Raw genomic sequence first — 24470 nt, 5'->3', positions numbered from 1 at the left:
AATGAAGTAAGCATGGCATTTTAACAGATTTCTGGATTTTCATAATAAACCAATTTCTAGGATTTCCCCCAGTAAAGCAATTATATGAAACTCAAGGATTATAATAACGTAGATAAAACTCTATTAATATCACACATAGATTTTGCACTATTATTTATTTTTAAGTGAATGTGCATATGTGGACATAAAAGCCTTTACTAAGAAATAAATTTCCTTGAGTAAGAGAAGAGGTGCTATCATCTGAAATAAAGCCCCCACCTCCCATTAGAGGAAAAGACTCTTTACGGCCTCAACAAAAACATATATGTTGAACTTGATGACTAGAGTTTAATTTTACAGCAAAGGAGAAAAGTAAAGAGGAAGCAGTATTTTTTTTCCTTTGGAACAGCCACAAGAGATTCACCTCTAAACTGTCAGAGCTGAGAAATGGAAAATCTGCTTTAACATCAGATGCGAGGGAGGAGATGAAGACTTTTAATATCACCACTCCAGTGCACCAGCAATAAAACAGGGATCTTGCAGCATCTGTTCAAAGTCTGATCTAATTCTTTGGTGAGTATTCTCTTAGAACAATATAATTTTCTAAAGTATCAACCCTAGAGTGTGCAATTCTTCAGAGAAGGTTAAATTTTCTTCTCAGTTACAGCGTTTTGAAAATGCCACTGCCAATTATATGGAAATATTAGACATTTCATGAATCAATTTGGTAGAACTATTTAAATTGATGCAGATGGCTTCATTTATCTAACAAATCTAATCTCTCTGACTAGGGAATCCGAGTCTCCAGTTGGCTGCTAAACTCTGGTATCCTAATGTAGAGCAGTGCTGGAAAATGTTCTCCCCAAACTTGATTTAGAAATGAGTATTTGCAGAATGAAAAATGAATAGCTGATGAAAGAGTCACAGAACTAATAAATGTTACTAATGTCTAATAAACCACCCTAAAAATCAGAGAGTAAATATACAACCAAATCATTAGGAGTGCTTCTTTCTAACTCTCTAAAAAATGCACACTCCTGTGATAAATATGTTTATTATAATAATGAAAAAGATGGTATAAATGTCCTTGCGCTTTAAGTTTTGATAAATAATTTCAAAATTCTTTATTGTGAAGTCATATATCGATACAAACACATATATGAAGCTTCACAGCAGCTTACTCATGGTGGGCTAAACTGCAAACGATCTAAATTACCGCCTAAAGGAGAATGGAGAAAGGAACCGTGGCAGCCACACCAGGGAAACCTTCTCACTGATGTAACAGAACAAACTACTGATACACACACACACACACCATGGATAATCCTCAAAAAGATGGTACCTGAAGGAATTCAGCAATACGTTTATATTGTGAAGATAATTTTATTAAATTCTAGGAAAAATCTAAATGGTAGCAACAGACAAGCAGACCTATGGTCATTGGAACCAGGGTAGAGTGAAGCCCAAAGGAAATTTTGGGGTGACAGAAGCATTCTGTATCTTGATAGTGGAAATAAAAAGAAAACTATGTATGCCTGTATACTTTAAAATGGTAGATTTTCATATGTATATGTAAGTTATTTCCCAACACAAGTAAGGCAAAAAAAGTAATAATCTGGCCTTGATGGTTTTAATAAAACTAATGGTTAGAGGGAAATAGCTATAATAAAATTACATTTTTGGCTTATAATATATAAGAAAGTTTATGACATGTGGGGTGAAGATTTTGTAACCTTTAAAATGATATAGGGGTGAAGAAGCGAGAGAAACTCTGTCCTCCTGGAAAGGGAACTTGGGCTCTAGAACCAGGAAGACTTCTCAGAGGAATCCCTGCTGCTCCTAGACTTCCCCCGAGGGTGGGCTGGAGTCACCGAGTGGTTACCGCACTTCTCTGCATCTGTTTTCTGTTTACGTTGGCGTAATAGTTCAAGTAACATCAAGAGAAAGTGTAGTAAAGCCCATCTCTTCCGTTGCTATGGTTTCTTGATACTAATCTGCTAAAGGAAGGTATTTTCATGTTTTTTTTTCTACACCTAATAATTATTTTTGGTCATTTCTAGGATTCACAAGCAACTTATGGTCTCTTTGGCAACAACATATTTTGCTATAAAAAATAAATGAATTAAACTAATATCTTCATCATCTCTGCCAACTTTAAAATTATATAAGCTGATGTACTATGTGCCAGTGTGCGTGTATGACTTGGAAACATATTATACCTCCAGTCAATGGAATAAAAACTGTCAACCACACAGGCATCCACATAATATTAAGCATTGCTCAGGTTTAATTATTATGTCCCAGATTACTATGTTAAAGCCAGAAAGTTGTAAAAAAAGAAAAACATACACACCACAACAATAGTCTTGCCTTGTTCAAATTTTAAATATTCTGTAAGAAAAATAATAATTATTATAAAACTTTTTGCATACTTCCTTTTAGATTATTGTTATTATCATTATAGAAAGTATAAATAAAACTTTTAAACCTAAAAATATAGAACTGAAATCCTGAACATATTAACTCAAGACAAGGTAGGATATGTCTATTCAGTTGACTACTTACAATCTTATTCTTTTTTTTTAAAGATTTTATTTATTTATTTATTTATTTATTTATTTATTTATTTATTTATTTATTTATAGAGGGGAAGGAGAGAGGGAGAGAAACATCAATGTATGGCTGCCTTTTGTGCATCCCCTGCTGGGAACTGGCCTGCAGGGAACTGGTCTGCAACCCAGGCATGTGCCCTGACTGGGAATCGAACCGCGATCCTTTGATTCCTTTGATTCGCAGGCCGGCGCTCTATCCACTGAGCTACACCAGCCAGGGCTTACAATCTTATTCTTTATTGTTTATGTTCCTGGATTTATCAGGATGACTACTGACATAGATGAGTTTTATTTAAGTAAATATAATATGGTGGAACTGCTAAATCTCTCACACATTGCAGTAATACTCAATGAAATAGAAATGAGAGTGATTCAGTATACAAATACTGGAAAATTATTCTGATTTTAAATTACTTCAGTTATAAATTATTTTAAAGGTAGCTAAGAGGAACAGAAAAAAATTGAACTACTAGAAAAAATATTCCCTAAATGTACCAAATGATAGAAATAAAATATTTTTCTAAACACACAAAACATAAAAGGAAGAGAAAACAGTAAGCCTATTATTGAGAAAAAGGAAGCAGCAAATAGAGCTCAGAAATAGGAATGGGAATGGGAATGTGAAAGCATTTGGAGACATTCCAAATTCTCTGAATCAAGGACTATACTTTGTTTGCCTTTTTTTAACCCCATAGTAATGCTATAATTGTACATGTTAAAAATTATATACCTATAAAGTCTAGATGATTTCTGATATTTAGATATCAATAAAAATACATAAAACTGTTTTCATATTAACCTTTGGTATGCTTACTCCCAGGCAAATTTAGCGCTGTTAACAAGCAGCATTGGACAATCAGCGGGCACAGTGCAGAGAGAGCGCCTTGCAAAAGCATCCCTGGAAGAGTAAAAAAACATTGTCCTGGCTGCAAAAAGTCAAGTGGGGCAATTGATTTTGTTCCCAGCAACATATATAAAATTTTATTTGTATCCTGGGCATTTCATTTCCCTCAGTCATTGTGGCTTCACTGTTGTGAACCAACAGTCACAGAAAGCAGCAGTGAACTCAGTAATGTTATTTATACTTCATTAGATTGAGGAACTGGTGACTTTGTCTTTCTGTGGATTTTGTTCAGCATCATTATCTAGAGCCAGAATACAGACCTCTCTACTTTCTATTAAGAGTTGTCAAGAGTTCAAACAAATTTTCAGGTATTCAGTGCAACTGAACTCAGCTAAGGCAGTAACTCGAAGCCTTTTTCATCTCATGACACACATAAGCTAATTACTAAAATTTTGTGGTATTCCAAAAATGCATTATAGTTTTTTTCCCATCTGACAAAACGAAGCAGGTATAATTTTGATTCATTCAGAACAGATGGCTATTGTTGTGTTGGCTGAGAAAAGAGGTCAGTGCCCCTGACTAAATAGTCAGGTGTTGCAGTTTTTAAAAATTCTTACGGCATGCCAGGTGAAAATTGGTAAGGTAAGATTCAGATATATATGACTGGGAAAACCACTATTCAACTTTTAAATGACTTGTGGAATTAACTAATAAGGAGAAAAAAGAATACAAAGGCAAATAAACATCACTACAACTAATGAAATTCAGAATCCAAATTAGGGCTGATGGTGCACTTCAGTTAAGTGCAGGATTTTCTTTTTAGCAATCCCACTCTGGGCCCATTATCCTTCTAACTACCTAAATTCTAGTCTCTCCAAATTCCCCAAGCTGTGCTACTACAAGTCGTCCAAGTTTCTCTTCAAAGAACATGGCTCATATTGGAATCAAGTTTCGACAATTTAAAGCAAACATTTAGCAGCATCTTTCTAAAAACATGCACACGATAACAACTTCTTCAACGAAGGCTTTTCTAAGAGATGAAATATCTTTATCATTTAACTTTTAAGATAATCATTCTCACTTGGCTTAGCATTAAAATTACTTGTAAAATTAAAAATGTATTATGTCTTACAATTAGCAAAGTAAAGCTATTTAGGAAATGTTTCTTTCTAATACCCAATTCTATTAAATGCAGACACATTCAGAGGGTTCAGTCGCTTTGGTTACTGCATACGTGAGCAAAGCACAGATAGGATACCAGGTAAAACAATAAAGCAGATATTATTAATATTCTTCTAAATATGTAGCAAGAGAGATAAGTCACTAAATATGCAATATATGTGCAGGACTAAATAATATAAAATATTACTAACAATACATCAATGTATATCACTAAATTGAATCACCTTAGGATTCTGCTTAGAAGTTCTCTAATATAAGAAACCGGTAAAAAATAAAAATGACAATGGATATAGATACTGCAAGTAATCTTGATGGTCACGTATCAAATAACTTAATCCCACAGCTAAATTCTACCATCTGTAAGAAATTTTTAAAAAAAGAAATATAAAAAAATCACTTATTTTTTGTTTGTTTTCTTTTTAATTTTTACATTTTTTCAGTTCTGGCTACATTCAATATTATTTTGTATTAGTTTTGTATGAGTTTCAGGTTATAGCATAGTGGTTAGATAGTCTATGTATACTTTTTAAAATTTAACATTTAATTTTTTTACATTGCCTTTTAGTCCCCTTCTATCTCCCCCCCCAGCAGTCACCACACTGTGGTCCGTGTCCATGAGTCCTTCTTCCTTTGTGCCCAGTCTCTCCACCCCCTAGCCTCCCCGCTCCACTAGCTCTCATCCTGTCCTGCTCTTTATAAAGCAACAAATTCAGTTTATGTTCTCAGCACAAAAATGCCAGTTTTTATTTTTATTTTTATTTTATTTGGCTAAGACAAATCTTCAGTCATCCAACTTGATAAAAAAAGGGACTGAAAAATAAACTGTCTTACTCTCGGTCTGGTAATTTCTATATGGTGCAATTTAGTTCCTCTTATGGGATCCATCTAGCCTCCCTGATAAAATGCCTGAGCCCTTGCTTTCTTAGCTCGTAGTAAAACTAAGAAGCCTTACACAGAAATTAGAATTACATGTCCAATTAACCTTGAGTCATGTGACATTAACCAGAAGACACTCAAAGGTGCAAAGACCTTAAACCAGCTTTTGTAATCAGCCTAATACTTTTTAACTAGAATGCTCTATGTTTGGTGTCCACGTCGCATACACTGCCTCTATCAAGAAGCAATCTTCAAATTGCCTCTTAGAAGCCTTTTTTCTTACTGTCAACTCTGAAACAAAATTTTGTCAAGTGCTTCAATCATTTGATTTGAGAACAGGCATAAACAAACTGAAAATATAAGGAATAAAACAATAACATAAGCATAAAACACACAAATCCACACAAAACCCCATAAATTATCATTGTATAGAAATTGTCATGAAGAGGGCAGTAGAAATGCAAGAGAATGAATCTAGTTTTTGGAAAATTGCTAACAATGTTGAGAATCATTGTGTGGAGAGCAGGATGACAGCTAGAGAAGTGGGACGGTAAGGGAGTGGAAGGCTTGAGCGAAACAGAAAAAGGACTCATGGACATGGACAACAGTGTGGTGACTGCTAGGGGGACTAAATGGTAATGGGAAAAACACAACAAAGATTAAATTAAAAAACAAAGAAAAAATCATGCATATAAAGTAGTAACAACGTGTTCCAATGAACTAGTGTTGCATGACTAACCATGCCAAAATTAGTTGCCTAAAATAACCATTCACTGTGTGTGAATTCTGTGGGTAAGGAATTTAGAAAGAGTACAATGAGGATAAATTCTATTTGCTCCCTGAGAGTGGACCTGCACACAGGAAGACTCAAGCAGTTGGTGATCACTCAGATGGCTAAAGGCTAATATCATCTGGAGAGTTCTTTACTTACATGTGTAGTGCCTGGACTGGGATCACTCAAAAGCTAGGCTCATCTGGGACTTCCCAGTGGTACTTATACAAGGCCTCTCATATGACTTTGAATTCCTCCCAAGGGACAGCCTCGGGATTGTCAGAGTCCTTGCCAGGCAGCTTACAGCTCCAAAAGATAGTGTTCTTACAAATGAGACAAAAGGTGCACTGTATTTTCCAACCTAAGCTTAGAAATCAGCCCTGGCTGGTGTGGCTCTGTGGACTGAGTGCCAGCTTGCAAACCAAAGGGGTCGCTGGTTCAATTCTCAGGCAAGGCATATGCCTGGGTTGTGGGCCAGGTCCCTAGTAGGGGATGCATGAGAGGCAACCACACATTGATGTTTCCCTCCCTCTCTTTCTCCTGTCCTTCTCTCTCTCTAAAAATAAATAAATAAAATCTTTAAAAATAAGTAAGTTCATTGGTTAAAGAAAAAATCATGAAGCAACAACCCCTCTGCAGTCTGTTACAAACAAGTCACTGAAACTATCCAGATTTAAAGGGAAGAGAATTAGACCCTACTCATCAATCTTTAAAAGAAAGTCAAAGAATTTGCAACCATCTATTAAACTGCTACAGCTTAATACAGTTTAATACAGAATGTAGAATTTAAATATTGCCAAGACATATCTGGTCTCTCTCTACATTTGTTATCTCTCATTTGAGTTTTGTGTATAACATTTTGGGGCAACATTACAGCTCAGGACAAAAACAATTGGACTTCCTCAATGGCAAAAAAAAATTCTCGGTATTAGTTCCTTCTTACAGGGGCACCAGCAGTGGTGAGGATTGTCTGTGAGAGTGCGGGAGGACGGGGTAGAGGACAGAAGTGGAGAAAAGGCAAGACCACTATAACTGAACAACAACACATTCTTTTCAAAGAATGAGAAATGTTTAGACATTTCCTCCCTTCATATATTGGACTTTTAGGAGCTTAATAAATAAAAATTCCCTACTACATGATGTGAGATAGCTAGTTCTGTGATGCCCTTCTTTCACTCCTCGTGGGAAATAAGAGTGCAGTCCCCACAGCATGTGACGAGTGACAGTGGAGGAAAAACTATGGACTAGTGATATTAAATAGTATATTTCGGTATATGATCCTGTGTGTATAGATCCTTGGAAGCTGCCAAACAGCAGGTCTTAATTACAAAAATTAAAATGAATTTGTCTAGCTGTGAATAAAATATGACTAGAGGAAATTAATGATTTAAGATCATGTATAACTTTGATTTATAATATGTAAAACATTGCTACCTTATCCTCTACTGTTAAAACTTATGAAGAATTAAGCATGGGCAGATTTATGGCTTTTAGCTGGTTTTTTTTTTTTTAGTCTAAGGTAAAAGCACATTAGAGTGAATGACTATATATAAAAGAGTTGAAAATGCTAATGTGAAATATTATTTCTCATTAGTATAATCTAGTTCACTTTTCAACTCATATTTAACCCTTTTGATGGTTTGGTCACTTGGAGTCCAAATATATTACAGATTGAAATAGTCTTGTATTGGTTCACCATGGAAACACAGGTTTCACTGTATCCTCACAAAATATATATTTATAATAAAACATTCCTAATAACATGTGCTACTGTTCAGGTGGTATGTTTTAATGTTACTGTAATTTCTCAGACTTCAGATTAGAAAAACAGAAAAATGCAGTGAATAAATAAAAAGTAAAACCCCACCTATCTGTAATTTATGATACACTCCTTGTTCTTCACAAATTCAAGTTTACTTGTGCAAATCTATTATGCTTATTTCTTTGTCTCTGTTTGGAAGTCAAGATGGGCTAGACATTCTTTTCTGCAGGGGGAAATTGAGAAAAAATGTTGTTAATCTACTGGGTAGTTTATCATGGACACAGCTTAAATTAAAATCAGAGTGTCTAAGCTCTTGATTTTGTGGGATTACCAATTGCTTTTTTGTTGGGAATATTGAAAAGTTGAAACAAGAGTTTCTGTGACCAGTCCCAGTCTGACTGACAAGCAGAGAGCGTGTCCTCACCCTTCAGGATTTGAGAGACTACTGGGCTGTTTCAAGTGAGGCAGAGCCCAGAAGCCAAATGAGAACCCAGGACTGGTGTGGGGCTCACATTCACCTTGCCCACTGGGCAGATGCATTACTTTGAAGACTTTTACTGATTTTGTTGTTGATGAAAATCAGTCTTTCCATGGAATTGGAAAGGATTTACTATAGCTCCCATCACCAAATACATGACATATTATAAAACAGAAACTGCACATTATTAGCACATCAAAGAGAGAAAGACTTGCCTTGAGATTTACCACACATTTTCAAATAAAGCACAACCAAACAGCACTTCACTTTTAACATGTACTTAACTCCTGTTTTAAAACCACATGCTATAATTTCAACAAAGCTTATTAATAGATATGCCAAAATACCTTGAATTACAAATATAATTTTGTTTGCAACATGGTCATTTGTGATTTCCATTTAAGGACAATAGATAAGGGTGCAAGATCTCTGCTTTCCTGCTTTCCTCCTATTTCCTCACTCTTATCTGGGTGTCTTCAGCCTTTGTCTGATAATCTCTAACCTTTTTTTCTTAGAATAATGCATTTGTTCCTCACTCTTTTCAAAGATAAGATTGCAGAACCACTGTTCCTCTGTTCTCCTTCATCACCTTCCTCATCAGCACCACTTAAAATAGCAACACCACGCTATCTGAAGCTACAGTAAGTTAACTCGGAAGAATCCCCAGAAGCCGCTGCTCCTGAAGCCAGCAGATGTATGGTTATTTAGAACCAGCTGGCCATATGGTGCACAAAGAACTTAGGCTTTAAAGAAATTTCTGAACTGCCAGCTAAATTCCTCAGGTATTTTCAAATACAGCAAATATACTGTATATTTTACTTTCAAGATTTCCTAAGAATATTTTTTTATCAACACAATTAAAAAGTTAGCGTCTGTTCAAGGTAAATGGTTTTCAGTTGAATATGAGTTCACATATTCTGCCATCTGACTAATATGGGGATGAAATCATGAATATAAGGTATGATTTTGGTCCTGGTATTATCTTAGATATGACTACATTTTAGTTTGTTTTTGTTTTTTTCTTTCATTGCATGTGGGTTATTGGCCAGATATAACAAAATGTAAAGGAATATTTACTTACCACCATAAAAACAACAAAGAAACAAATAAAAACATTAAACTTGTTATAATCTTACTACACTAGAGGATTAGAACTATTTTCTATATTATGCTGTTAATTTCATAATAATCTTAAAATAAATCTTAAACTTCCTATTTTCTAAGGATTAAAAGGTCTTGTTAGACCTATGAAAGGACAACAAAATGAGTTCATCATACTTTTACCTACTAATTCAAGTAATTGATACTTTTTAATCTTTTTTTAAACCAAGTGTTAGATAAGGATGTGTGAATTTTGTGAGGGCTTGAGTCATGTCTAATTTTTATTTTTTATACAGCATAATATTTAATCTACAGTTGTACACATAGCTAATATGACAGGGGCCAAAAAAAGGAATTGTCTTCTGGAGGGCAGGCTCCTTGTAGTACAGGCTTCCCTCACCAGGTGAGTGTTCTAGGAACCCATCTGCATCCAGGTACCAGCAGAGGTTGTGAGAGGCTATGTTTGGCCCCAGTGAATTTTTTTTTTTGAAGACTCTTTTCAATTCATTTGCTCATTTCAGGATGGGTGACTTACGACTGTGCCTATCTACACTGTACTGAGTGTTCAGCAAATTTTGAGCAAAAACAGCATTATCCCATACCCCACTCTCCCTATTCACCGGATGTCACCCAAGGTGACTTCTTTTGTTTCCCTGGATGACAAAAGTCCTCAAAAGGGAATGCTTTGCCAATGTAGAAGAGGTGAAACAAAGGATAGCAGATGCACTAAAAGGCATCAAAATCAATGAGTGCAAAAACTGTTTTGAGCGGTGGAAAAAATGTCTCAATAGGCATACTGTATCAAATGGAGAGTACTCTGAAGTTGACTAAAGTTTAAATATGTAAACATAAATACATGATTTTTTATACATAAATCCTGGTTTGGGGGTGTGCCCCTAATATGCAAGAGATATTTTTCACAGTTATTTAGTCCTGATTTAGACAACTATCCAAATATCTCCTTCCATCATATGGTAAAGATCAAGTTTATGACATATATTGTGGAGCATCCCAACAGCATACTCAGCCCAGAAAAACAATCTGCACCTCCTAGAAAGGTGACATAGGCCAGTAATTGCAAAGAAGGCTATCAAACCAGTTTTTCTGCGAAGGCACCAGGCTCTGCCTACAGGGGCGAAAGGAGTGCCTCGCATGCTTCAGTAAGTCATTCATTTAGGTGTATATGTATGTACTCATTGGAGAGAAGGTGAAAAACAGACTTGCAGTTGTGTGCTGAGCTCCTTAATGCCTGTTGATATAAACTTCAAACAAATGCCGACTTTACTAGGGCTTGAGCTACCAAGCACCATTCAATTTCATACAAGCTGTTTCTCATTTTCTCTTCCAATGAGATTTGCTTTTGAACAAACACAAAACAAACAAGAAAAGCTATCTCTGAATCTTAAGACTACACGGCTCATATTGTGTTCATCGAGGCCCTAAAAGTTGGCAAAGATATTTCTCTCATTCTTTCTATACATCTCTTTTAATATTTTGGTTTGTTCTCACTCTCTGTGTGTGTTTATATTTGCTTTATATATAGATAAATATATGAATACCATATATGTAATTAAATATCTAATACATATGCATTTCATTCATACACATACATATGCATATAAATACACACATACATAAATATAATGGTATGAAGCCCTGGGCTTGCTGGTCTAGTAGAGGAAGAGGAGCCAGTCGTAAGGACTAAGGAGAAAAACACTAAAGAATGGTTGACAGCAACTGGTTGCAAATAACATTTTGAGTGAGTTTTGCTATGAAGGTGAGCAAAGAAATCAGGTTGTAGCTAAATGGGAATAAGGGTCATTGTAAACAAAGATGTGGCTACAGCTCTCATAATAGTTGTACACTCGTAGATATGGTTACAGATGAGAACACAGATCTGCCTTAGAGTCATCACACTTGAGATTCTCTCTCTCTCATTTCTGAATCTTTCTATGGCTGGTTCCTTTTATTATCCAGATTCAAATTTGATCATTGGAATAAAATATTGTTCCCACCACCATTTATCTCTTTCCTTCTTCTGTTTTTTTTTAATCCATAACAATGACCAGTTCCTGAAAGTGTTTGTTCACTTAGTGTCTGTTTCTCCAAGAGGAAAACCATGTTTGTCATATTTATCCCAGTCACTAGAACTGTGAATGACACCTAGTATGTCTAGTAAGTACTTCTTCAGTGAATGCATAAATATATACCTGTGTGGCTGTATATATACACATACACTTACACACCTCCACTGCAAAATCTGAAGAATTGTGCTAGAAAAAATAAAATCATATAAAGTCTTCCTGAATGTTTAGGTCACACTGCAGTAAAACAAATAGCAGCATGCTACTCTATAATTTACCAAGAATTAATTTTTATTGTAATCAAGCATTTACTAAGGTAAACCTTTTCATATCCATTCTTATACTTTTATATCTGCTGTGTGTTCAACAGACTTTGTAGTTAAGGTCTTACTAGATTCTAAAACATGTGTTTTATAGTTAATACATTATAATTATTGCTATTATTAGTAGTAAATGTTTTTTTATAAAAGAACAATCAAAATACTCGAAGCATAGCCAAATGTGATGAATCAAAAAATAATCAATGAGAAACAGGATTTTAAGTAAGAAGTAATATCAGTAAATTAAATCTAATAGAAACTTAATGGAAGCAAATTTGTTTCTTGTTAAATTTTAAAATACTCATGTTAGTACCTAACATGCTCAGAGGGAAAAAATAATCCCATTTAAAACTTTATAAACAGGAAAAATGTCCAAATATATGGGCGTAAATAATGCACACCCATCTGCTTTGAAAGATAGGGAGAAACTACATGAAGACTTTGCACAGGCAAAACTGAAGAGAACATTTCTCTGGCTTGTGGAAACTTACAGTTTAGTGAAATAAACAGAAAATTTCAGTAAAATATGTGACTCGAAAAAGAGAGTAATAAGCCTATTATAGTTGTTCAGAGAAGTCCTTCTGGGGAGATGATGTCTGATCTAAATCTTAAAGAATATGTAAGAGATTAAAAGCATACAACATGAAGTTTATATTGTAAGACAGTGAGATAACTGAAGAACATATACAGCAAAAAGAACATTAAAGAATATATAACTGCAGATATAGATTACAGTTTTAATATGTTTGCATATATAGAAAATCTAAAAAGAATGTAGTTACTTTTGAAATTATACACAGTATAGAGTAACTAAAAGTTACTCAAAAGATGAATAAGAAGCATTCCTTTTGCAGTTTAGAATTGAGTATCAATCCAGTCTAAAAACAGCAGTCATATACAGAGTCTTCCCTAACCTCCACATACAGACTTATTACAGTTAAGGTAAGATATTTTATGTATGCAACATGCACCAGTTCTGTGATACTTCTCACTATACATTTCTTCATTTAAGATGTTCCATTCATAGCCCAAAGACAGAATTCCTAATTGTTGTCCAAGTAATTTTCATAGTCATAAAAAAGATGTTTGAACTTTTGAAAAAATACTTTATTTATTGACTTTTAGAGAGAAGGGGAGGGAGGAGAGAGGGAGAGAAACATCGAAACATCAACATGAAAAACATCAACTGGCTGACTCTCCGACTGGGCCCAGGAGCAGCCCAGGCCCGTGCCCTGACTGGGAATGATGGCTGCCTCTCACTTTGCAGAACCATGCCCAACCGACCGAGCCACACAGGTCAGGCCAGATATTTTAACGTTTTATTTTCTGTGGTAACATAGCAAATCAGAAGAGTATGGCCTAGTCAAATAATACTGCCATAACACATTTACCCTTTCTCAATGAATTTTAAAAGCTCCTTTAAGAATAAATCCCTAGAAATACTTATTTTCCAAAGTATTGAATTCTGACACAGAGAGAATTGCTATCATTTTATAAAATGGAAAGATGATATATATAGTTCAGATGCGCGATAAATCATTTCAAACATCAATGTTGATATATTTCTTAGCCTATTGTTCTTTTGGGGTCAGGTGAGTTGTTTAATATCGCTGAAACACTGCAACAAAAAGTGGCACTCTCTTAGATTTGCAGATTAGTGTTTCGGATTGCTTCAGGTAGGAAGATCAAAGTGAAATAGAGCTGGGAGATAAAATGGATGTGATGAGGTGATGCAGTAGAAGAAAGGACAGGGACCCATCAGGAAATTAAAGAAGGTGAACATGGATATATATACAGTAACATCCTATAGAAGGCACTCGGGTGAACACATTTGATCACAGCCTACAACAAGGATTAAAAAGATTAAAAATACAGCCCTGGCTGATGTAGCTCAGTGAATTGAGCACAGGCCTTTGAACCAGACAATCGCGGTTCGATTCCCAGTCAGGGCACATGCCTGGGTTGCAGGCTGGTTCCCTGAAGAGCAGTTCCCAGCAGGGGACACACAAGAGGCAACCATACATTGGTGCTTCTCTCCCTCTCTCCTTCCCTTCCCCTCTAAAGATAAATAAATAAAATCTTTAAAAAAAAAGATTAAAAATATAGAACTACACGTTTGGGGGAAAAGGCCAATTATTAATTTTTATGAAAATAGAGGAGTCACTGGAAAGTGCAACAGATGGTCCCACCAGGTAAAACTCAGAGACAATGAAGGGAGAAGAGTTGAGATGTGCTTGTAAATGGGCCCATCCGTGGGTAGAGGTACCCTCCTACATGTGTTAAGTATCAGATTCAAAGGTCGGTACCTTCGTTTTGTCTCTCATCGATCCTTTGCCCAGGATAGACATTTTGGCACCCGTTTCTTCCTGTAGCCTCTTCAAGGAGTTTCCTCTTGGTCCAAGCAATTTCCCCACAAAGTTGAACTAGGAAACAAAATCAATACAATGTTGATTTTAAGGCAGAGGAGAATGACCATGTGCACCAAGAATAACTGATGGGTTATGGGTTTTTCCAACTTTACCACTGAGAAGAGAGTTATGTCATATGCGTGAACACACCACACACCATGCACATGAGAAACTACTTCAGAAACTAATCTGGGATCTTCTGAAAAGGCCTGTCCCTTCCAAAGAGGATGGCAAGACTCATAATATGTTAAATGTACCCTTTATAGAACAAATAAATGAATCACCTTTTGAAGAAAGTAGGGAGAAGCACTATACTTCATAAAGTTTCTATAGGCATTTTTCTCTAGCCAAATTCGACATAGATGATTTTAACGTATCTATGCACTTTCAAAACCGCAAAAATTAATATTTAAACCTGATTTTTAAATAAGATTTAATATTCATGTTTGTTAACCAATGTCTGTGTCTGTAATATTCTCTTGCAGATTTCATGATTGGGGGAAAAACAGGTTCAAATTCTCTTCAATCTTACGTTTTCTATGTTGAAGAGCTGTGTGTGCCTGGGATCAGCAAATAAAGACTGTGGACACATGAAGTGTAAAATGCTGCCCAGCTTTCTTATTCATTCTTAATCGTGGTTAAAAACAGGTGAACTAAGAGCACTGATCAGAGTATGTTGTTACCTACTAAAAGAATCATTATCAAACCAAATCACTCAGATAGCCACTAATTGATTAAAATATATACTGGGCTTAGAATGCATCAATTATATGTTGGGGTATGAAGGACTAAGATAAATAAAATTAAGTTTTTCTACATCAGAATTTTTCCATTTCTTACAAAATCCATGGTTCCACAGTAAGCAACATACCACACTTAATGGTGAGAAATAAATGCTTTTCACCTAATTTCAGGATTTAAACAAGGATTTCCACTTTCACCACATCTATTCAGTATTGTACTAGAGTATAAATTGTGTACCTATAGACAAATAGATAAATGGAACACTATAAAGTTCATAAAGACCACACTTAAATGCTCAGTTATTTTCAGTGAAAGTACCAAAGCAGTAAATTTAAAAAGTAAAGTGTTTTTAACAAGTGGTCCTAGAACAACTGGATATTCCTATGCAAAAAAAACAAAAACTAATGTATGCCTTACTTCACATTTAGGCAAACTTGATTTCACAGTCTATATAATAGATCTAAACATAAAAGCTAAAATTGTAAACCAGTCAGAAAAAGAGAAATTCCATACGATCTCACTTATATGTGGAATCTAATGAACAGACTGAACTAACAAGGGAAATAGAGACAGACCCATAGACAGAGAGCAAGCGGACAGATCTGGGGGTGGGGGTGGGGTTAGGGTATGGAGGGATTGAGCAAAACGGAAAAAAGACCCTGGACACGGACAACAGTGTGGTGATTGCAGGGAGAAGGACATAAAAGGGGAATAGATGGTAATGGAAAAAATACAATTAAAAAAGCACAGAAAAAAATCTAGGAAGAAAGCATAGAAGAATACCATTGCAAACAAACTGGGAAAGGTTATTTAACTGGGAAGCAAAGAGCACTCACTAAAATTTTGCTGTTCTGAACACCATAAGAAGTTAAATAGACAAGTCACAGACTGGAAGAAAATACTCCCTTTATAAACCTCTGAAAAATGACCCATATCTAGAACCTATAAAGGACTCCATCAAGTTGATAATTAAACATATGCATGCACATCAGATTTGCTAGAGCTAGAAAAAGGCTAAATGTTGATAAGAATGTGGAACTGCTAGAGCAATCGCTGTTGGCAGTTTAAAATGATATGACAGCTTTGGAAAGAAGATTAGCAGTTATTCATTAATTTAAACATAAAGTTCCATTATGACCCAGCAATGCTATACATAAGTACTTAACCAAGAAAAAGAAAAGTATATGTTCACAAAATGACATGCACAAGAATGTTTATGACATTTATTCACAATTACTTTTCAACTAATAAACTAATTCCCATCTAAGGAGAATAAACAAGATTATATATAAAGAGAAGGGAATTAGTCACTGATCAACACAAAAGCATCAATGTATCTCACAGATGTTATATTCAAACAGAGAAAGAGTCAGGCATGAAAGAGTACCTCATGTTAGATTCCATTAATATAAAATTCTAGAGGCAGAGAAATATACAGTGTTAGAATTTGTAAGAGTGGCTGCCTTTTGAGAATAGAAGCTGAGGTTGAACTGTCTGGAAAGTGGCAGAAAGAAAATGTTTGCAGTGATGAAATTATTCTACATTGTGTTGAAGGTATATTATATCTTTATCACAACTCAAGCTCCACAATGAACACCTGTGCATTTCTCTGCATGTAAATAATATGTCAAATAAGAATGGAGAAAAATAAAATAGAAAGTTGAAGAGTCACATAAATATTTTTAATGTGAGGTCTGTCCAGAAAAAGTCCACCTATTGTTAATATTATAAGAATGGTTTGCCCAACATTTATATAACCCGGCAGCCAAGGAGAGTGGACTGCAATGCACATGCGCCAACAATGACAATTTCACTGTTCTAGTCAGTGGGGACGGTAGATGCCATTCAGTGAGCATGTGAGCATTCAGTAAGTACTGTGTGTGGCCATCAAATTGAAAATGACTGAATGAGTAGAGCAATGAATCTGCATTAAGTTTTGCATTAAGCTTGAACATTCCTCTGTGGAAACTATGTGGATGATTCCAAAGGCTGTAGCTATGGGCAACTGGTGATTAGCAGCTTCATCATGACAACATGTCTATCCATGCATCATGTGTCATGCAGAGTTTTTTGGTGAAACATCAAATCATCCAGGTGACTCAGCCCCACTACAGCCTAGATTTGGCACCCTGGAACTTCTGGCTTTTCCCCTAACTAGCATCACCTTTGAAGGGGAATAGATTTTAGACTATTGATGTATTTACTTAGGAAAATACTACTGTGCAGCTGATGGTGACTGGGAGAACTGTGTGAGGTCACAAGGTGCCTACTTTGAAGAAGACTGAGGTGTCATTGTCTTATGTACAATGTTTCTTGCTTTTATATCTTCTTCCTAGTTTTCATATTACATGGCTGGATACATTTTGGACATACCTTGTATATCATAATAAAATGTCCTTTTACTTTATAAGGACAGTTGTAAAAAGTAATCTCACTAGAGCTTTAGGAAATATATCATTCCAATCTATGCAGACTATTCTAGAGATAAAAGTGGAAATTGCCCCTAACTCAATTTGGTAGGCCAGGATAGCCTTGTTACCAAAACCAAATCAGAGAAGAGAATTTACAAACCAAATCCACTCATGAAACAAAAGCAGTTCAACAAAATAGTAGCATAACTAAGGCCTGTTGTACATACAAAGCAACATACATGATGTTTGTTTTTATCATAGGTACACAGGTAGTTAAAGACTTATAAACCTGAATTATAATTTGCTTATTAATAAATTAATGAAAAAAGGTTAACAGTGTATTTGAGCAGAAAAATAGTTTGATAAAATTCAAATTCAATCATTATAAAAGCTAAGATCATCTGAAAAATATTTTAAAAGTCCTTTAATTCAATTGAAGGATTCTACTGGAAACCACGAAGAATAGTATACTAATTAGTAAAATAATACAGAAACAAAGTAAAGATCCATATTCTTGATTTTCTCTTCAACACAGATAATTCAAACCACTGAGTAAGATAAGTGTTATAAATGTCAGGGAGCAAAAAAACAAATACATTTATAGTTCACCTAAATACGTATGTAAAAAGCTTTAAGTAGTTTCAGAAAACTTGCTAGAATTAGTAAAATATCAAGGTATTTTAAACATAATCCATATAAGGAATCAAGTGTATTTTTGTATACCCACAGCATGTCATTAGGAAAAATGTTTAAGAGATATCACTTAGGACATCAGTAAAAATAAAAATAGACTTCACAAAAATAAATTTAACTATGTATGTTCAAGCCCTTTACAGAGAATATATAAAATATATTAATAAAGCCATCAAATGAATTGAGAGGTCATGTTCATGAATTGGAATTCTCACTGTTATAAAGATTTCTAATATTCTCAATGACAGCTATAGATTTAATGAAATTCTAATTACAATTGCAATAGGATTTGAATCAATTTACCAACTGGTTCTAAAACATATATGAAAAGGTGAAGTTTAACAATAGCTAAAACATTCAGAAGCAGAATAAATTGAGGGCTATTGCTGTCACATACAAAGATTCATTATGAAACTGTATCACTCATGATGGTGTGGTAAGTGTGGTCCTAGGGCACAGATAGGAAACAGAACGACGCAATCCAGACCCGAGTGCAGAAACAGAGTCCTGCTGATGTTCAACGATATATGATACCTGTGACATCACCCATCACAGGAGCAGAAGAATGCCCCCACCCCAATGACATACATGCCCTAATCCCCAGGATCTGGAAATATGTCACCCTGTAAAAGGGACTCTGCAAAAGTGATTAAATTAGGAACCTGGCCATGAAGCGGCCACCCCAGATTAACCAGGTGTGCCCAATTTCCACAGAAGGGAAGGAAGGAGGCAGGAGAGTCCCGGGTTGCGGTGATACGATTGTGAGTTTGGAATAAGGGCAGCTTCTAGTAGCTGAAAAAGCCAAGGAACAGATTCTCCCCTGGAGCCTCCAGAATGAATGTGGCCTTACCAACCTTAATTGTGGCCCATAATAACCATTTCAGACTTCTGGCCTCTGTAACTGTAAAATAATACATTTGCTGTGTTTTGAGCCACTAAGTTTGTGGTAACTGTTACAGCAATAATAGGAAACTGTGAACGTGCTGAGACAGAACTAGCAAACACATAATATAACTGGCTATCCATCATAAGAAAAATAAAATTATTTCCTAAACCATAACAAAAAATATATAGATGAATTATAAATTTAGGTGTGAAAGGCAAAATTTCAGTTTCTAAGATCAAAATACAGGGAAATAATGTCAAGGAGTTCTAAAACAAGACATAAAAATATTCTAACTGTACAATAAAAGTTCAATTAAAATGGAGAATGTTTGTTCATTAAAGTACACCACACAGTAGGTGAAAATATGAGACATATATTTGTAGACTATTTCTATTACATGTTACTAATATAGCATTACTTTGCAAAAATAACTGGACAGCTATAAGAAAAAGACAGAATATAAAGTAGTGAAATCATACATACGTTACTGAAGAAAGAATGACAAAAGAAAAAATATGAGAGTTTCAATCTCATTAGAATTTAAACAAAGATCAAATTAAGACCACACTGAGATATCATTTTACAGACATTATGATGGCCGAAATGAAGAAGACAGAAACCAAACTTTGGCTGGAAAGTGGAGCCATGGAGATTCATAAACCCTTCCTGGAGACAGTAAACAGATACAGACATTTGGGCACTGTCTGTAAATCTGAAGATGCATTACACCTATGTTTTAGCAATTTCATACTTTTTGTGTTTTTTTTGGTTGGCTTCTGTTTTTCTTTTACATGGTCCTGATACATTATACTTATTTATTAAGAGATATTTTTTTCCCGTGAAAGAACCATGACTAGTATAAAAAATATGCAAATTGTGAAATATCAGAGTAGAGTACTCTATAGTGACAAACACAAGTTACTGGTAACTATATGAAATCTATTAACAAAATCCTAGAAATAAAAATTTTATTAAAAAATCAAGCTATAGAAATAACACTATTTTTACAAAACTCAAAAACAAAAACAATCAAATGATGTTTTACTTGTGAATATATGCATAAGTATTAAGTCTAATCCTCAAATACAGGAGTAACTAACACAAAACAAGATTCTGTTAACTTCTGTTGTCAAAGAAAGAAATGTAGGGAATGCGTTCAAAGGAACCGCTATACAGATGGTGCCAAAGCAATAGGTAATATTTTAGTCTATAGTTTAGTCTTTAGTCTTAGAGGTTCATGGGTATTAATTTTACTTTGATTTATACTCTATGAAAATTGCACATATTCTTTGAATGAATGAAATATTTTACAACTTTTAAAATAAACCAAGACAACAATTCCAGTTGAGTAAAATTTGACTGAATATTCTTTTCAGGAGTCTGACACAGAACCTTCCAGCCCCTTTACTGGTGGGAACGAACCACCACACACAGAAATCCTAAAGCATGAAGACTGATGTCTCTACTGCTGATGTTCTGATTGAAATGAAAATATAGCATTTCACTAAGTTCTGACTAAGAACAGGATGTTGAAAAATTTACAGTGTTCACTACTCTCAGAAGTTTTTGTTTCCTGCCATAATTATTTTGACATGTTCTTCAAAACTTCTATTTCAGCACAGTAGCTATTTTTCATCAAGAATCAATTTGAGGCCAATCTGTCTTAAAGTTGTGAGATCCCCTCTTTAATTCTTTAAAAAACTCTACCTTTTGAAATAGAACACAAACATCCAAATAAATGATGTTGTATAGAGATTTAATTTCATAAACTGAGGAAAAGTACCTTTTATGAGTTGCAATTATATAACATCATTTTAAGCAACTCATCCTTCTTTTAATGTGTGTGCTTTTAAAATTTATAAACTACAATCCATTATTTTCTTTTGCTAATGGACTTTTGTTTATCATAGTGCAAGTTTGTTTAAGTGATTTTATATCTTTCTTAATATCTGGAGTTTTTTGAACCAACCCTGAGAAATGGCCAGAGAACTTTTTTTTCCCCATAAAGGACTTTGAGATAATTTCTGCTTGAGATTTTAAAACATTAGAAGTAATAATGGAGTGGGTTACATATTTTTGATGTTGTGCTTCATTTTTGAAAATGTATTTTAAGACAAACTTTGAAGACAGTGAATGCAAAAGTTGTTTTAACAAGATATTTTTTCACTCTGCCTGCATCATACTGCTATCCTCAGTCCCCTTCAAACAAAGCCAACTGACATCACCATGACAGGTGAATAAATTCTCAGTTCACTGACAAGAGCTGGTTCTAAACTTTTCTTTAAAGCAAATCTCTTTTAAACAAAATAGAACTCAAACCCCACATAACAGTGTCTTTAATATTTATCCATAATTTAGTAACTTTGGAATCTGTCAGATTCTTTTTTTTTCTTTCCCCCTTATGGGGTGCACTGTCCAGGAAGTCCTGCAATACCAGGTTGATGTGTGGAATGGATAAAGCAAACTCCTAGTCCACATCCCTGCTCCCAAAACCCACGTAATATATAGTCCTCAGGTAGAGAACATATCAGATATTAAACTGATAAGAATGGGCCTTACAGTTGATCTTAGCTGAAAAGTCAAGAGATTGAAACCTCTCAAGTATTCAACTTCATATGAGTGGTCACAGTTGAGGATGAAGGTGTTCTTGCCTCCCCACCCTGAAGATAAAAATCAAGGGAGGTGAAACCAAGTCAAAAAAAGAGGTTTACTGAAAACAAGATGGAGGAAAAGGAGAAAAAGGGGGAGCTTTATGCAACGAGGGATCACACATGAACAGAAAGCAAGCCTCCTCTCCAAAGATCTGGCTTAAAAGGGGCTGGGTTCTTCACAGAGGTGCAGGGCAGGGCTCCTTGTTTTCCAGGCTCCCGCCAAGCACAGTCATGTACTGGCACAGGCACAGCGTGGAGATTTTGGGGCAATGCCTGAAGAGAAACTTGAAACTTCTGTAGGAAAGGCTTAAAAAATAACTGGAGAGAATGCCATCTGTTTAAGAGCGGCTCACGCTGTCTGAGAGAAGACAATGTGCTTTCAGTAAGTTAAATATCGTCTAATAAGTTGAAAGTATTTTTTCCATGTTTTAAGGAAATTACATTTGTATGTCAAATCCACTTATGCTTAAGTTACTGAACAGTTGTTTTGTAATAACTTTTATATTCAAAAAGTCTTTGGAACAATTTTAATCAGCCTTTTTAGATGTTTGTCTAACAGCAAATATTTAAATTGCATTGAGTAAAATTAACAAAAAGAACACATCTCAATGGATTTGTAAAGCAACAAAACATAATTTGTGACAAAGCAAGACTTATAAAAATAGGCAAATCTTAAGAAAAACATTTTAAAGACACTTTTAACAGAAAATCCAAGAACAGTTGAAATTAGGTGAAAATAGACAAGTAATATTGTATGTACATATTAAAAAATTTATAAATTCATTCTCTAAGTATAGAATACTCCAGAATATATTTATATGTAATCTCCCATTTGACTATTTCCTCATGATGAATATATTTCCTCATGATTCATAATATTTCATCAATACTTGTATTAAACAAATACCTTTTTTTAGATTTTATTTATTTATTTATAGAAAAGGAAAGGGAAGGAGAAAGAGAGGGAGAAAAATATCAGTGTGTGGTTGCCCCCCAACATGTCCACAGCTGGGGACCTGGACTGCAACCCAGGCATGTGTCCTGACTGGGAATCCTTTGCTTCACAGGCCCGTGCTCAATCCACTGAGCTACACCAGCCAGGGTAAACAAATATCTTTTCTAACATGTGGCATTTTTTCTGGTCACATGTTTATAAACTAAATCCAGTAACTCTGTTCCTTCTCAAATAGGAGAGGAAACTCACCTACACTTATTTCTCTTTCGGGGGCACCAGATCTGCCTGGTGATGGAAAGGCAGTGAGACCACCAGGTGAAGAATCTTGATGCTCACTGCTGCCAGCCTGCCTCTTCTCATTTTCCCCCTTTCATATGACACCACTGGACTTGAACTCCTTCATTTCCTCATCCTAAAATCCTTCTCGACCTCACATCTAATACCATTTGAACTCTACTTTCATTTCCATCCTATTCCTGATTTGGGAATGAATCATTTTCTTGATGAGTAGGAATTTATAGAGCTTTGTACTTTGGGAACTCAACTTAAATCAACGTTTAGTACTGTACCCTTATGTTTGTTGATATTAAAACAAAGTAAAGCAATTCCGGGCAGTTTGTTCAAAGGGACACACTGCTGCTGATCAAAATATATTCTTCTTGTATAAACAGAAAATACTTCAGGTTCTCATCTCAGCAGTCATCAAAGAACAAGGGAATAGAATTTTATTTGATTGCAAAAATATTAAGCTGTATTTGCAGAATTAAATCATATCATTTGGAATTTACAGAGGACTCTATCAAAGACAGCATTTTCAATTTAGCAAAACTGACAATTTAAGAAAATAGGGGAAATAATTATGTTTTAAAATTAGCCACTAACTGCAATATCGATATACTGTCATAAACTAAATTTTATTCAAAAATAATATATAATCAAGGATGGAATCAATTTAGTTACTCACTAAATACAATGGTTTACCCTCAAACTTGTGAAATGTATGAAGAATACACAGTGAACCAGAAATAAGCACTTCTTTCAGGAGTATTACACTGTGGTGAAAGAAACAGACAATGCACATAAACTGTACACTAAAAGAAAAATATGAAAGACATTAACAAATATTTTAGAGGAAATTTGGGATATATTCAATTTGAGGTGTCCTCCATATGAAGAAATCTAGTAGCCATCAACAGAGAAATCTAAGATGAATATATAGCCCTAGCAATTTTCTACGTAGGGTGCTACTTAAAGTTATGGAATTGCTAAGGGAGAGAGATTATAATAAAAAACCCAGGAGAGAAACTTGAGGAACATTTGAAAATAAAACAGTAAATGTCGACACATACATGAACTAAAAGAGTTTAAACAGAAAGGCTTACCAAAAATATAAAAAGCAATTACTTTTGTTTGCTGTAAGATCTAAAAATCCCATTTGGGACAGCTGTCATCAAAAGGATGTACTTGAATTTGATGGAAGCACACATAGTTGTAGAAATATCTATTTATGCTAAGGAAAAAAATTGTGGGTCCTTTAAAATGTGTTGATTGGGTATATTTTGTGCTTTATCTATATCTCTCTTTGAAGTTTTAAAATAACATAGTCTATGTTAAAATCACACTACAATTTGCAGATGGTCTGTTTTAAAGATACAACAAAGAATTAAGAATATGCTAATAAAAATGAATTCAATAATGAAAACACATATACA

The 24470-nt window shown here is 34.8% G+C and overlaps 1 protein-coding gene and 1 non-coding gene across 5 annotated transcripts in view; both read right to left on the bottom strand.

Moving 5' to 3' along the window:
* KHDRBS2 (KH RNA binding domain containing, signal transduction associated 2) overlaps positions 1-24470 on the bottom strand; it is a 569275-nt gene that overhangs the window by 369383 nt on the left and 175422 nt on the right. For all 4 annotated transcript variants that reach the window (XR_008391564.1, XM_053665007.1, XM_053665009.1 and 1 more), the window contains exon 3: positions 14317-14433. Coding sequence is in view for 3 of the 4 variants with exons in the window: in XM_053665007.1 (XP_053520982.1) it covers positions 14317-14433 (117 nt within the window). In the remaining variant the exon portion in view is untranslated. The remainder of the gene's footprint in view (positions 1-14316; positions 14434-24470) is intronic.
* LOC119042671 (U2 spliceosomal RNA) lies at positions 21554-21740 on the bottom strand. Its single transcript, XR_005081265.2, has one exon. It is a non-coding gene; the product is annotated as a U2 spliceosomal RNA (small nuclear RNA).

The sequence above is a fragment of the Artibeus jamaicensis genome, unplaced genomic scaffold (genome assembly GCF_021234435.1).
Source record: "Artibeus jamaicensis isolate MK-2021 breed Jamaican fruit bat unplaced genomic scaffold, CSHL_Jam_final contig_388, whole genome shotgun sequence".
Lineage (NCBI taxonomy): Eukaryota > Metazoa > Chordata > Mammalia > Chiroptera > Phyllostomidae > Artibeus > Artibeus jamaicensis.
This window is presented reverse-complemented; position numbering and strand designations above follow the sequence as displayed.